The following is a 12889-nucleotide window of genomic DNA, read 5'->3' as shown; positions in this document are numbered from 1 at the left end:
CAGTAGTGGTATGTGTTCTAATTTCCCCCCTTCTCTTCGTTTCCAGCCATCTACAACTACAATGCTTCTCAAGATGTGGAACTCTCCTTGCAAATTGGTGACACTGTCCACATCCTGGAGATGTATGAGGGTAAGTCTGGATGGCCTTGTGCCAGACCAAGGTAGATGAGAACAGCGGAAGTTACTTATTAATAAGGCTCAGAGTCAACATGCACATGTTTGCTTCCTGAAGCAGTGCTAGTAAAAATCCAGGAAGTACTTAAGTGGCACAGTTTTGTACTCAGGATGATTTCACAACAGCCGGGTGACTCTATGCATGCAAACATGCCCAGACACCAGAGTCAAGGTTGGGGGTCTGCGGGGGTGCGGGGAAGCCTGAGGAAGCTGTAGCTGTGCCCCTGCCACAGGATGCAGCAGGGTCAGCTGCAGCCCCGGCTTGCGTGGAGACACCTGGAGCATTCACTCGGTGGCTTGAAGGAAGAAACAATGGCATTCAGGGTCTCTTTCTGCTCAGCAATAAATGCTGCCAGGTTGACGGAGAAATGAGGGAGAGACTTTTGGAGTTACTGAGAATCTGTCAGAGAAGTAAGTCAAGACGGCAGCAGGTCCAAAAAGCGAGCTCATTCCAACTAGGTCAGGCTAGGGTAGTGGTTCCTGTTACCCTGTTACTGGGCTCGTGTCTTTGCGTGTGAGCACAGCCCAGGCTTGTAGCTTCAACTCAGGTTCTTTGTGTCTTCCATGCAACCACTGAAGTTGAGGATCAAAGCTGAGAAACAACTTTTTGGGTTCAGTTGTTCCCCTGAAGATTGGGGAGTGAAGTGGGAATCTAAGCAGGTTTTTTTCCTAGGATAAGTCTTGTTGGGACAGGGACTCTGGGGCTGGCACTATGGCCTAGTGGGTTAAGCTGCCTCCTGTAGCACTGGCATCCAATATGGGCTCTGGTTCGAGTCCTGGATGCTCAACTTCTGATCCAGCTTCCTGCTAATGTGCCTGGGAAAGCAGTGGAAGATGGCCCATGTGCTTTATCCCATGTGGGATAAAGGGATAAAGCTCCTGGCTCCTGGCTTCTGTCTGGCCCAGCCCTGAACATTGAGGCCACTGAAGAGTGAACCAGTGGATGGAAGACTTCTCTCTCTGCCTTTGCCTCTGTCTCTCCCTCTTTATTTGAAATAAATAAATAAATCTTAAAACAAAACAAAAAGAACAGGGACCCTTTGGTGCCCCGCCCTCCCTCAGCTTGTGATGGTGGAATGGCCAAGGGGGTCACCCAGAATCCCAGGCAGGTTCCCAGGCAAGGTCAGGATGATGCAGGATGAAGGCATGGGAAGCCAGGAAGAAAGGCAGCAGCATGGGCCGTAGAAAAGCCAAATCATCTGCCTGGTCACACAAAAGTCTCTGCTGTTGCTGCTTCTTCCCTTTAGTTTTTGGCCGAGGGCTAGGGTTTTGCATTATCGTTTTCCTTACGTGCAATTCAGTGTAATTGCATAGTTCCCGAGGCGAGGAGAAACAGAGAAGGCTGTATGGACTCTTGCACTCCCATTCTGGTTTCATCCTGTGTCTCAGGCAACTAGGGCCACTCAGCTTATCTCTTCAGGACTCCTTTGCTTGTGGTTACCATAGCCCCCTCAAGCTTCACTAGGCCATACCAGTTTGTCAGTGGTGCTGATAATATACTCTTTCCAGTCTGTCTGTTCAATTTTAATTATTATTCCACTTAGACTTGGAAAGTCTAAGTGGAAAAAACACTTGTGTGTTTAAGAATCATTGGGCCGGTACTGCGGCTCACTAGGCTAATCCTCCGCTTGCGGCACCCCGGGTTCTAGTCCTGGTTGGGGCGCCGGATTCTGTCCCGGTTGCTCCTCTTCCAGTCCAGCTCTCTGCTGTGGCCCAGGAGTGCAGTGGAGGATGGCCCAAGTGCTTGGGCCCTGCACCCGCATGGGAGACCAGGAGGAAGCACTTGGCTCCTGGCTTCAGATCAGCACAGCGCGCTGGCCATAGCAGCCATTTGGGTGGTGAACCAGTGGAAGGAAGACCTTTCTCTCTGTCTCTCTCTCTCTCTCTCTCACTGTCTAACTCTGCCTGTCCAAAAAAAAGAATCATTGGGTGTAAAATTATGTATGTGACCATTCAATTCTAATTTCTTAGCTATTGTTCCAAACCTGCTGTGTGCTAACATTTTTCAGCTTTGTTGGTTACTGATAGAACTGTGCTAAATTTTACACCATTATCATTGTTTAGTTTCTTTACCATGATGTCAGTTGTTTGATTTATATATTCTGAACCTGGTTTTAGGTGCCTACCAGTTTAGAACTGTGTTAAACAATACCAACTCTTAAATCCTGCTTATTAAATATTTAATCATTTTCATCCATAGTAATGCTTTATAACATACTTTATTTTGTCTGAAATTATAATCCCAGTGTTCTGATTTTTGTCTTTCTGGCCCCTCAAGGCCATCAGAAATATTGCTCAGCTTCTCAGCCTCTCAGGAATATTTTCTTAAATCAGTAGATCCCCCAAGAGAGAAGCAGTCCTGGTCTTACGGATTTTGATCTTTTCAGAGCTTGACCTGGTAATTCACTGCTGTGTTGGCTCTGTGTATGTCCAGGTGGGGAACAGGAGTAGTTGCTTGTCAGGCTCTTCTAATTGTCCTACAGAGTGGGGCAGGGAAGAATGGAGATTTGATTGGAAACAAAGTAGGTGTGTCTTTAAAATACATTCTTAAAATTCATTTTCCTCTTTCCCATGACTCTAGCATATTTTTTGAAATAGTTAATTAAAGTGCTTTGTCCCCATAGGACTCATGTTAATAGTAATTTTAAGTGTGCTCGCTGTACTTTGCTTGTCTCCCACTTAGCCAATGGATGGTCCTGAAGGCAGCACTCTTACAGAGCATGCTGTGGTGGTCACTAAGAGTAGCTGAATATACAGTTGGAGTATCCCTTATCTGAAACGCTTGAGACCATAAGTGTTGTTAGAGACTGATTTCTCTTCCCGTTTCAGAAAATTTACAAATACATAAAGAGATACCTTGGGGATGAGACCCAAGTCTGAACACATTTATGTTTTGTGTGTACCTTATACAATAGCCTGGAGATAATTTTATACAACATTTTTAATTTTGGTGTGTAATTTTTCTCTTGTGTATCATGTTAGCACTCAGAAAGTGTCAAGAGTTTGGAGCATTTCAGATTTTGGATTTTTAGATTAGAGATGCTCACCCTGTGTTAGATATAAACATAGACACACAAGCATGTTCGTTTCAATTACCATACACTGTTCAAAATGTCCAATACCTTGGTATTTCTAGTAAGCTGCATTTGACACACAGCGTGATTGCAGGAAGTTCTGACCCAGGGGACAACCATACCAAAACTTAAATTTATCAGTGTTACATCTTCAATATGAAGAGACAGTGCATAGGTCCTACCAGCAAGAGGACAACTTTCTTGTTAATTGTTACCATAAAGTATTTGCTGTGTCAGCTATAGAACTCTTTCATCTCAGTAAGGATTTCGGTGGCTGTTCTTTAAAAGTGGCCACATGTCACTGTTTGAATGGAGGGGATTTAGGACATGAGCTCATATCAGGAGCTTACCCAGTTCATTGACACCAAAGAATATGTCAACTTTACACAGAGATTATTATGTTGAATTATATTTTGCAATAGTGATTATTTTATGGTATTAATTTTTACATAGTGCTTGCTTTGCCAGATGCCCAGTTTCTTGTATCTGCTTAGGACTTAGAGTTCTTGGCTGGATTCTTGAATTCTTTTATTATTTCAGGCAACTTAGGACTAAGCGAGGGCAGGAGAGCTTTGCAAACATGAAGCGCAATGGAAATGCTGAGTAATAATTTGTGTCCTATCCCTCCTCCCCATCCCCACTTCCTTTAAAAAAAAAAAAAAAAAAAAAAAAACAACAGAATGGAAACACCCACAGTCCTGCAGACTGAGCTGTAGGGTAATGCTGGCCGGGTTCATAGCCGTGGGGGTTTAGTGTCTTTCAGCTTCCTGTCGAGCTGACTCCCAGGCTCTCCCTCTGCACACTCTGCCCCACCCTGCCTTTGAGATATGTAATTCCCGGATCTGTGTGTTGCCTTTCTGGCATGGACAGCAGTACCCCTAGATATGAAAACTTCTTTTTTGGCTTCAGCCCACAACAGACGATGACTTAGGACACTCCATTTGCAGCCCCCTACCCTGTTGCTTGGATGAGTGTGCTGAGAGTGGTAGCCCTCAGGAGGCAATGCCTGCCCTTCCTTATCCCTGAGCACCTACCACAGCTGCTGACGGACAGCAGACACTCAGCACGACTCAGTTCACTGAGTGAAATAAGAGGTCAAGGCAGCTGGGCCAGAGTGGCGGGGTCAGGGGCCCTCCATAAAACCCTGGGTGTTACAAGGCTGGACTGCGCTTCCCATCTCATGAGGGAAACAGGGAGCACCAACATCCCTCTGCTGTCTGCAGACCGCAGGAGGATTAGGCTGTGGCTTTTGTTTTTAAATAGCAGCTTTACTGAGATAAACTCAGATACCAAACAGTTTACCCACTTAAATTCTACAATTCAATAGCTGTTTACTAAGTACGGTATACACAGAAGTGGGCAACCATTAGCACTGTCTACTTGCAGAACATTTTCCTTGCCCCAGAAGAAGCTCCATACCTGTTAGCAGCCATTCCCCCAACTCCAGGCAGCCACGGTTCTGCTTTCTGCCTCTGTAGATTTGCCTTTTGCAGACATTTCAAGTAAACGCAATCATACCATATGTGGCCTTTTTCATATACTCCTTATAAACATTGCCTAAAGGTACTTTTATGTAATATTTTTAGTGCACCTGTGTTTTGACCTGGCACGTGAGATCAGGTGTGGAAATTTCCATTTGTGGCATCACCTTGGTGAAAAAGTTTCAAAGTTTGGAGCATTTTGGATTAGGAATTATCAGAATGGGTTTGCTTAACTTATAAAATGAAAAGGATTAAAAACGGATCATGACTTAAGCTGTATGTGTTTTGACTTTCATCTTTGTAAAGTAGGCCTTTGAGGGTAGGAAAGATTTCTAGCAGAAGTATTTTTTAAAAAGGAAATTTGAAGATTTTTTTCAAGCAGAGACTTTTTTTTTTTTTAAGATTTTATTTGTTTATTTGAGAGAATTACAGAGAGAGAAGCAGAGAGAGAGAGAGAGGGAGATAGAGAGGTCTTCCATCTGCTGGTTCATAACACAAATAGCCAAAAAGGCTGGACCTGGGCTCATCGGAAGCCAGGAGCCAGGAGCTTCCTTTGGGTCTCCCAAGTGGGCGCAGGGACCCGAGGCCTTGGGCCATCTTCTACTGCTTTCCCAGGCCATAGCAGAGAGCTGGATCAGAAGAGGAGCAGCCCCACCATGAACCAGTGCCCACATGGGATTCTGGCGCCACAGGTGTAGGCTGTCCTACCACAGCACAGCGCTGACCCCTCAAGCAGAGACTTAATAATGATCTTTCTGAGATGTGATAATAGAAGCCCTGCTTTGACCATATGGTATATAGTAAGGTGTCTAACTTTTTGAGAACCTGTGATTCAAGAAGAAGGATTGTCACATTATACGGTCATTCAAGTACAACAGTTCATCCACCTAGTGGCTTTGTAATCTCTTGTTCTTCAATTCTACTCATTTGTTACTGCAGTCAGCCATGCCTAGTAGTCATAAGTCAAGTAAAAGACAAAAATATCAAGATCGATTTTAATAATTAGTTCTTGAGGCTGGCATTGTAGCATAATAGGTTAGGTCACTACCTGCAACACTGTCATCCCATGTGGGCACCAGTTCGAGTCCCAGCTGCTCTACTTCTGATCCAGCTTCCTGCTGATGTGTCTGGGAAAGCAGTGGAAAATGGTCCAAATGTTTGGACCCCAGCACCCATGGGAGATCCAGATAGAGTTGCAGACTGCTGGCTTCATCTGGCCCTGCCCTAGCCATTGTGGCCATCTGGGAAGTGAACCAGCAGATGGAAGATCTCTGTCTCTATCTCTCATCACTGCCCCTTGTAGCTCTGCCTTTCAAATAAATAAAATAAATCCTTTTTTTTAAGAAAGCAAATATCCGTATATTCTCTCTCTGTCTTTTTTTAAAGATTTATTTATTTGAGAGGCAGAGTTACAGAGAAAGAGGAAGAAACAGAGACAGGTAGTCTTCCATCTGTTGGTTCATTTCCCATATGGCTGCAATGGCCAGGGCAGGGGCAGGCCGAAGCTGGAGCCAAGAGCTTCTTCCAGGTCTCCCAGATGGCTTGCAGAGACCCAAGTACTTGGGCCATCTTCCACTGCTTTCCCAGGTCATCAACAGGGAGCCGGATTGGAAGTGGAGTACCTGGGACTCAAACCAGTGCCCATATGGGGTGCTGGAGGCCCAGCTCAGGCCACTGAGGACATTTCAGGAGTGAAAAGCAGAAGGAAGATCTCTGCTTAACCTACTATGCCACAGCGCCAGCCCCTAAAATAAATCTTTTGTAAAAATAGTTCTTACTGACTCAACACCAAAAAGGAAACCTCCTGAAGTGAAATGGACACTATGAGAAATGGTGACTTGATCAGCATAGCTCTGACTGCTAATGGACAACTTAATACATTATCCCTCATAGTATTTTTTTTTGTCTGTTCTACTTAATATGACTGGTTTAATTCTGTAATTATCACACAGTTATTCTTAAGTGTTGAAAATTAACCGAAATGTGATCCCTGTTAAACATAAGAGTGGGAATAAGAGAGGGAAGAGATGTATAATTTGGGACATGCTCGGGCTGACTTGCCCCAATTGGTAGAGTTGGAAACATACCAGGGGATTCCAATTCAATCCCATCAAGGTGGCATGTGCCAATGCCATCTCACTACTCCAAGTGATCAATTTCAGTTCACAATTGATCATAATGAAAGGACTAAGAGTCAAAGGGAGCACATAAACAAGTCTAGTATCTGCTAACACCAACTGATAGAATAAATAAAGGGGAGAGTGATCCAACATGGGAAGTGAGATACTCAGCAGACTCATAGAATGGCGGATGTCCTAAATAGCACTCTGGCCTCAGAATCAGCCCTAAAGGCACTCAGATCTGGCTGAAAAGCCCATGAGAGTATTTCAGGCATGGAAAGCCAAGACACTCTGGCAAAAAGATCTCTGTGAGTGAGATCCCAGTGGAAAGAACAGGTCTTCAAAGAGGGAGGTGCCTTTCTCTGAAGGGAGGAGAGAACCTCCACTTTGACTATGACCTTGTCTAAACAAGATAAGAGTCGGAGAACTCAAGGGGCTTCCATAGCCTTGGAAACTCATAACTGGTGCATAGGGAGATTACTGATGCCATAAACAGGAGTGTCAATTTGTAAAGTCAACAACAGGAGTCACTGTGCACTTACTCCTCATGTAGGATCTCTGTCCTTAACGTGCTGTACACTGAGGCTTAATGCTATAACGAGTACTCAAACAGTATATTTCACTTTGTGTTTCTATGGGGGTGCAAACGACTGAAATCTTTACTTAATGTACACTAAACTGATCTTCTGTAAAAAAAAAAAAAAAAAAAAAAAAAAAAAAAAAAAAGAAATTTTCAATTCCCAACTTGACTCTCACTGGGATTAAACATGACAATAGGTCTGATCTGATTTCATCATCATTTTAAAAAAAAATCATCTATTATTTTTCACTTTATGTTTCTGTGTGGGAGCAAACTGTTGAAATACTTACTTAAGGTATACTAAGCTGATCTTCTGTATATTAAGATAATCGAAAATGAATCTTGATGTGAATGGAAGGGGAGAGGGAGTGGGAAAGGGGAGTGTTGTTGGTGGGAGGGACGGTATGGGGGGGGAAGCCATTGTAACCCATGAGTCGTACTTTGGAAATTTATATTCATTAAATAAAAGATAAAAAAAAAATAAAAAAAAAAATAAAAAAAAAAAAAAAATAGTTCTTACTAGCAGCTGTAAAAGTTTATGGAGTATAAACTGTAATAGAACCTTCAGTTACTTGCAACTTCCATTTACTTTTATTTCCCCACTAGTAATTGAAAGCTTATTGTAGTTCAGAATCCTCACTGTCATCATGATCTAGTTAAAGAAGCAGCTATCTTTGACACACATAAGTGGCAGTGAGCCCAGCAGCTTGGACTTTATGACAAGTGCCACATGCACGTATTTTGGCATTAGCTTGGAAAGCAGATTAGGCCATGTGGCATTTTGTTGAGTGTGCTTGGTCACTTCCCACATCTGTTTGACCTTTACCTTGAGTACAGCTTGTCAGCTTCTATTGCTAGGGGCATATGTCCCTGCGATGTGGTTTACAAAACACATGCATGGCTGTAGGAGTGTGTTTTTGAGAAAAACTAATTTAAAAGAAGAGCTAATGAAAAGTATGATCTGAGATTTAATCTCTCTCTCTTTTTTTTAGGGAAAAGTTTGTACTTGTATTTATTTATTTATTCATTTTTCTCCAGAAACATTTTATTTAAGGAATACAATTTTCATATATTTCTTAGTGACAATTTTAGGAACATGGTCATTCTTCCCACTTTACTCACCCTTTCACCCACTCTCCCACCCCTCTCCCTCCTCCCTCTCCTATTCTCACTCATTTTTTTTACCAAGATCTATTTTCAATTAACTTTATACACATATGATTAGCTATATTAAGTAAAAAGTTGAAAAAATAGTATGAAAAAAAAAAAACTGTTCTTCATGAGTCGAGACAATGGCTGTTCAAAGTCGTTGCTTCTCAAAATGTCAATTTCACCTCTACAGATTTCCTTTTAGGTGTTCTATTAGTTATCACAGGTCAGGGAGAACATACGGTATTTGTCCTTTGGGACTGCCTTATTTCACTAAGTATGATGTTTTCCAGTTTCATCCATTTTGTTGCAAATGACTGGATTTCTTTTTTTTCTTTTTTACTTCTTTGTAGTATTTCATGGTGTACATATCCCATAATTTCTTTATCTGATCTTCAATTGATGGGCATTTGGGTTGAGTCTATGTCTTAACTATTGTGCATTGAGCTGCATCAGATTTAATCTTATAAAAAGGAAGATGCTAGGACTGGCATTAGCATCCCTTATCAGAGCAAGTCCTGGCTCCCTGCTAATAGGACTGGATAAGTAGCAGAATATGGCCCAAATACTTGGACCCCTGTCACTCACATGGGAGACTTGGTGATCCACAGGTTTTAGTATTCAGGGAATCTTGATTGGATCAAGAGGTTAGGGAAGGTGCAAATTGATGGAGCAGGCTCATTGCATCACTTGCACAAACCCCCTCAAGGCTCTCTTCACACCTCTGATTGCTAGGTCATTCAGTTATTTAATGCTCAAGCTTTCTGATCAATTTCTAAGATATATTATCTCCATTGTGAAACATTGCACATCAAACCCTGTGGCCTTGGTAAGAGTCAGTTAAGGATTGGTGTAAGGAGAAAGTCCTAGAGGAAATTTCAAAATTGAGGGTAAATGGGCATATGCTGTATCACTTCCTGCTGAAATCTGCAAAGAAGGGTTACATGTGTGCCTCTGGCTTGCTCATAGTAACATAAGAGTAATTTACAGTGTCAAATAATGTTCATCATGAAAGAACTCAAAGGACTAAATAAACGGAAGATGTCCCATGTTCATGGATAGGGAGACTCAAGAGGTCAGTTCTTCTGATTTTGGACATGCAATACAGTTTTCCAATGCAGGTAAAGTTCTTTTGCCTTTTTTTTTTTAATATTTATTTATTTATTTATTTGAGAGGCAGAGTTACAGAGAGAGGGAGGAGAGACAGAAAGAGAGAGGCCTTCCATTTGCTGGTTCCCTCCCCAGATAGCCACAGTGGAACTGGGCCTATCAGAAACGAGGAGCGAGGAGCTTCTTCTAGCTCTCCCATGTGGGTGCAGAGGCCCATGCACTTGGGCCATCCTCAACTGCTTTCCCAGGCCATTGGTAGAAGGCTGGATCATAAGTGGAGCAGCCGGGACTTGAACTGGCTCCTATAAGGGATGCTGGAGCCACAGGCAGAGGCTTAATCTACTATACCACAGCACCAGTTCCAGTTCTTTTGCTTTTTTATTTTTTAAAGATTTAATTTATTTATTTGAGAGGCAGTCATAAGCAGAGAGAGGGAGAGACAGAGAGAAAGGCCTTCCGTCTGCTGGTTCACTCCCCAAATGGCCACAACAGCTGGAGCTAGGTGGATACAAAGCCAGGAGCTTCTTCCAGGTCTCCCACACCAGTGCAGGGGCCCAAGCAATTGAGCCCTCCTCTACTAACTTCCCAGGCCATAGGAGAGAGCTGGATCTGAAGAGGAGAACCCTGGATATGAACCAGTGCCCATATGAGATGCTGGTGCCACAGGTGGAGACCTAACCCACAATGCCAGCCCCTCTTTTGTTTTTTAATAGCTGTCAAACAAGTTTGTCGGCACCCAGATGTGTCTGTTATGGGTAGAGCTTTCTGAACCTACCCCCACCCCCACAGCTCTTCCACACAAACCTGCTGCTCTGCCGAGGCAGGAAGTGGTCTCCTTTCTGCCCTTGTGATAGAGGGGGAGTTGGGGCTTATCCTCCTACTCCTTGAGGCTCCTCAGAGTCTAGCATAGTTCCTTTTTTTTATATTTTTTTTATTTTTTATTTTTTTGACAGGCAGAGTGGACAGTGAGAGAGAGAGTGAGACAGAGAGAAAGGTCTTCCTTTTGCCGTTGGTTCACCCTCCAATGGCCGCCACGGCTGGCGCACCGCGCTGATCCGATGGCAGGAGCCAGGTACTTCTCCTGGTCTCCCATGGGGTGCAGGGCCCAAGCACTTGGGCCATCCTCCACTGCACTCCCTGGCCATAGCAGAGAGCTGGCCTGGAAGAGGGGCAACCGGGACAGAATGCGGCACCCCGACCGGGACTAGAACCCCCTGTGCTGGCGCCGCAAGGCAGAGGATTAGCCTAGTGAGCCGCGGCGCCGGCTTAGTATAGTTCTTTATAAAAAGTGGCCCTTACTGGATTTATCTTGCTTGATTCCTCACTCACATACCTGTTCCTGTCTGCTGTCTTAACAAATTCTTACAAACTCATGCTGATGATAACCAACTTAAGAATGAGTTGCTGCAAATTCATTGCTACCACTGATAAAAGTATATGCCCCATGCTATCATGTCCAGCCTTCTTGAAGTGGTTGGGTTAGCTAGAGAAATGCACCACAGAAGAGAAGAGTCAGAATTTTAGTAAGAAGGGCTAACTCTCAGCAGGTTTACTTCATTTTTATTTTATTTATTTATTTTTTATTTGACAGATAGAGTTAGACAGTGAGAGAGAGAGACAGAAAGGTCTTCCTTCCATTCTCTCACCCCCTAAATGGCCGCCAAGGCTGGAGCTACGCCGATCCAAAGCCAGGAGCCAGGTGCTTCTTCCTGATCTCCCATGTGGGTACAGGGGCCCAAGGACTTGGGCCATCCTCCACTGCCTTCCTGGGCCACAGCAGAGAGCTGGACTGGAAGAGGAGCAACCGGCACTAGAACCGGCACCCATATGGGATGCCGGCGCCACAGGCAGAGTATTAACAAAGTGAACCATGGCACCGGACCCTTCATTTTTATTTTTTAAAAATATTTATTTATTTATTTGAGAGGCAGAGTTACAGAGAGAGAGAGAGGGAGAGAGGTCTTCCATCTGCTGGTTCACTCCCCAGTGGCCACAACTGCCAGAGCTGCGCCGATCTGAAGCCAGGAGCCAGGTTTCCCACGCGGGTGCAGAGCCCAAGGACTTGGGCCATCTTCTACTGCTTTCCCAGGCCGTAACAGAGAGCTGGATTGGAAGAGGAGCAGCTGGGACACGAATTGGCACCCATGTGGGATGCTGGTGCTACAGGCAGAGGCTTAGCTCGCTGTGCAACAGAGCCAGCCCCAGTTTACTTCATTTTTAAAACAAAAGAAAAGAAAAAGCCACATCCAAAAAATATAAAGAAAATTGGCAACCAGAGAGATGATGTGAAGAAGACCAGAGGAAATGTGATTTTTTTTTTTTCTGCCTAGTGAACTGTAAAGTGTGTGTGAAGGCACAGAGAAAGGTTTCTTAGTTTTGTAGTGGAAATTTGGGTGCATCATTGCTTTGTTGTATCTACTGGGGTTTGTGCCAGCCCAGCGTCCTCTCCCCACTCCGCCACCAACAGTGCCTGGGCCCAGTCCCTAGGCTTGTCCAAGAACGTACTTGTGGGTTGAAAATAGAAGTCTGAGGGCATGGTGTGGTAGGCTTAACCTGCACTGCCAGCATCCCATGTGGGCACCAGTTAGAGTCCTGGCTGCTCCTCTTCCCATCCAGCTCTCTGCTGTGGCCTGGGAAAGCAGTAGAAGATGGCCCAAGTCCTTGGGCCCTTGCACCCACGTGGGAGACCCAGAAGAAGCTCCTGGCTCCTGGCTTTGGATGCGGCCATTTAGGGAGTGAACCAGTGGTGGAAGACGTTTCTCTCTGTCTCCCTCTCTCTATGTGCAACTCCATTTCTCATATAAATAAGTAAGATCTTTTTTTTTTTTTAATAAGTCTGACAACACCATGTGTTGCAGGCAACCAGAAGATACCATCTTTGCATTTTTAGCTGCAGAGTTAGGTTTTATGAGGTAATGAATTTTTTTTTAATGAAATGTTTTTCTGGAAAGAAATTTAAGACATTGAAGCCTTAATTAGTTCAAATAAACTACAGAGGAAATGGACTTCCATAGGGCTGGTTAAGGAGGACCCAGGACAGAGAAACTGGCCTTTGGATTTCAGACGTGTTCTCTTCATAACAGTGTCTCCTCTTCTGTGGCCCTGCCTAGCTCTGCCCAAGGGAAAGGAGGGCCACTCAGACCGTGCAGTCAGATTATGCCGTTGCAGACGCTCTGGGGTCGGTGCCACAGGAGCAGTGGC

General features: G+C 44.2%; 1 protein-coding gene across 1 annotated transcript in view; it reads left to right on the top strand.

The window, feature by feature from the left end:
- DOCK5 (dedicator of cytokinesis 5) overlaps window positions 1-12889 on the top strand; it is a 220988-nt gene that overhangs the window by 61296 nt on the left and 146803 nt on the right. The window contains exon 2 of the mRNA XM_017338016.4: window positions 47-130. Coding sequence (XP_017193505.2) covers window positions 47-130 — 84 coding nt within the window. The remainder of the gene's footprint in view (window positions 1-46; window positions 131-12889) is intronic.

Source organism: Oryctolagus cuniculus, chromosome 2, assembly GCF_051225735.1.
Source record: "Oryctolagus cuniculus isolate XC-2025 breed Fujian yellow rabbit chromosome 2, ASM5122573v1, whole genome shotgun sequence".
Lineage (NCBI taxonomy): Eukaryota > Metazoa > Chordata > Mammalia > Lagomorpha > Leporidae > Oryctolagus > Oryctolagus cuniculus.
This window is presented reverse-complemented; position numbering and strand designations above follow the sequence as displayed.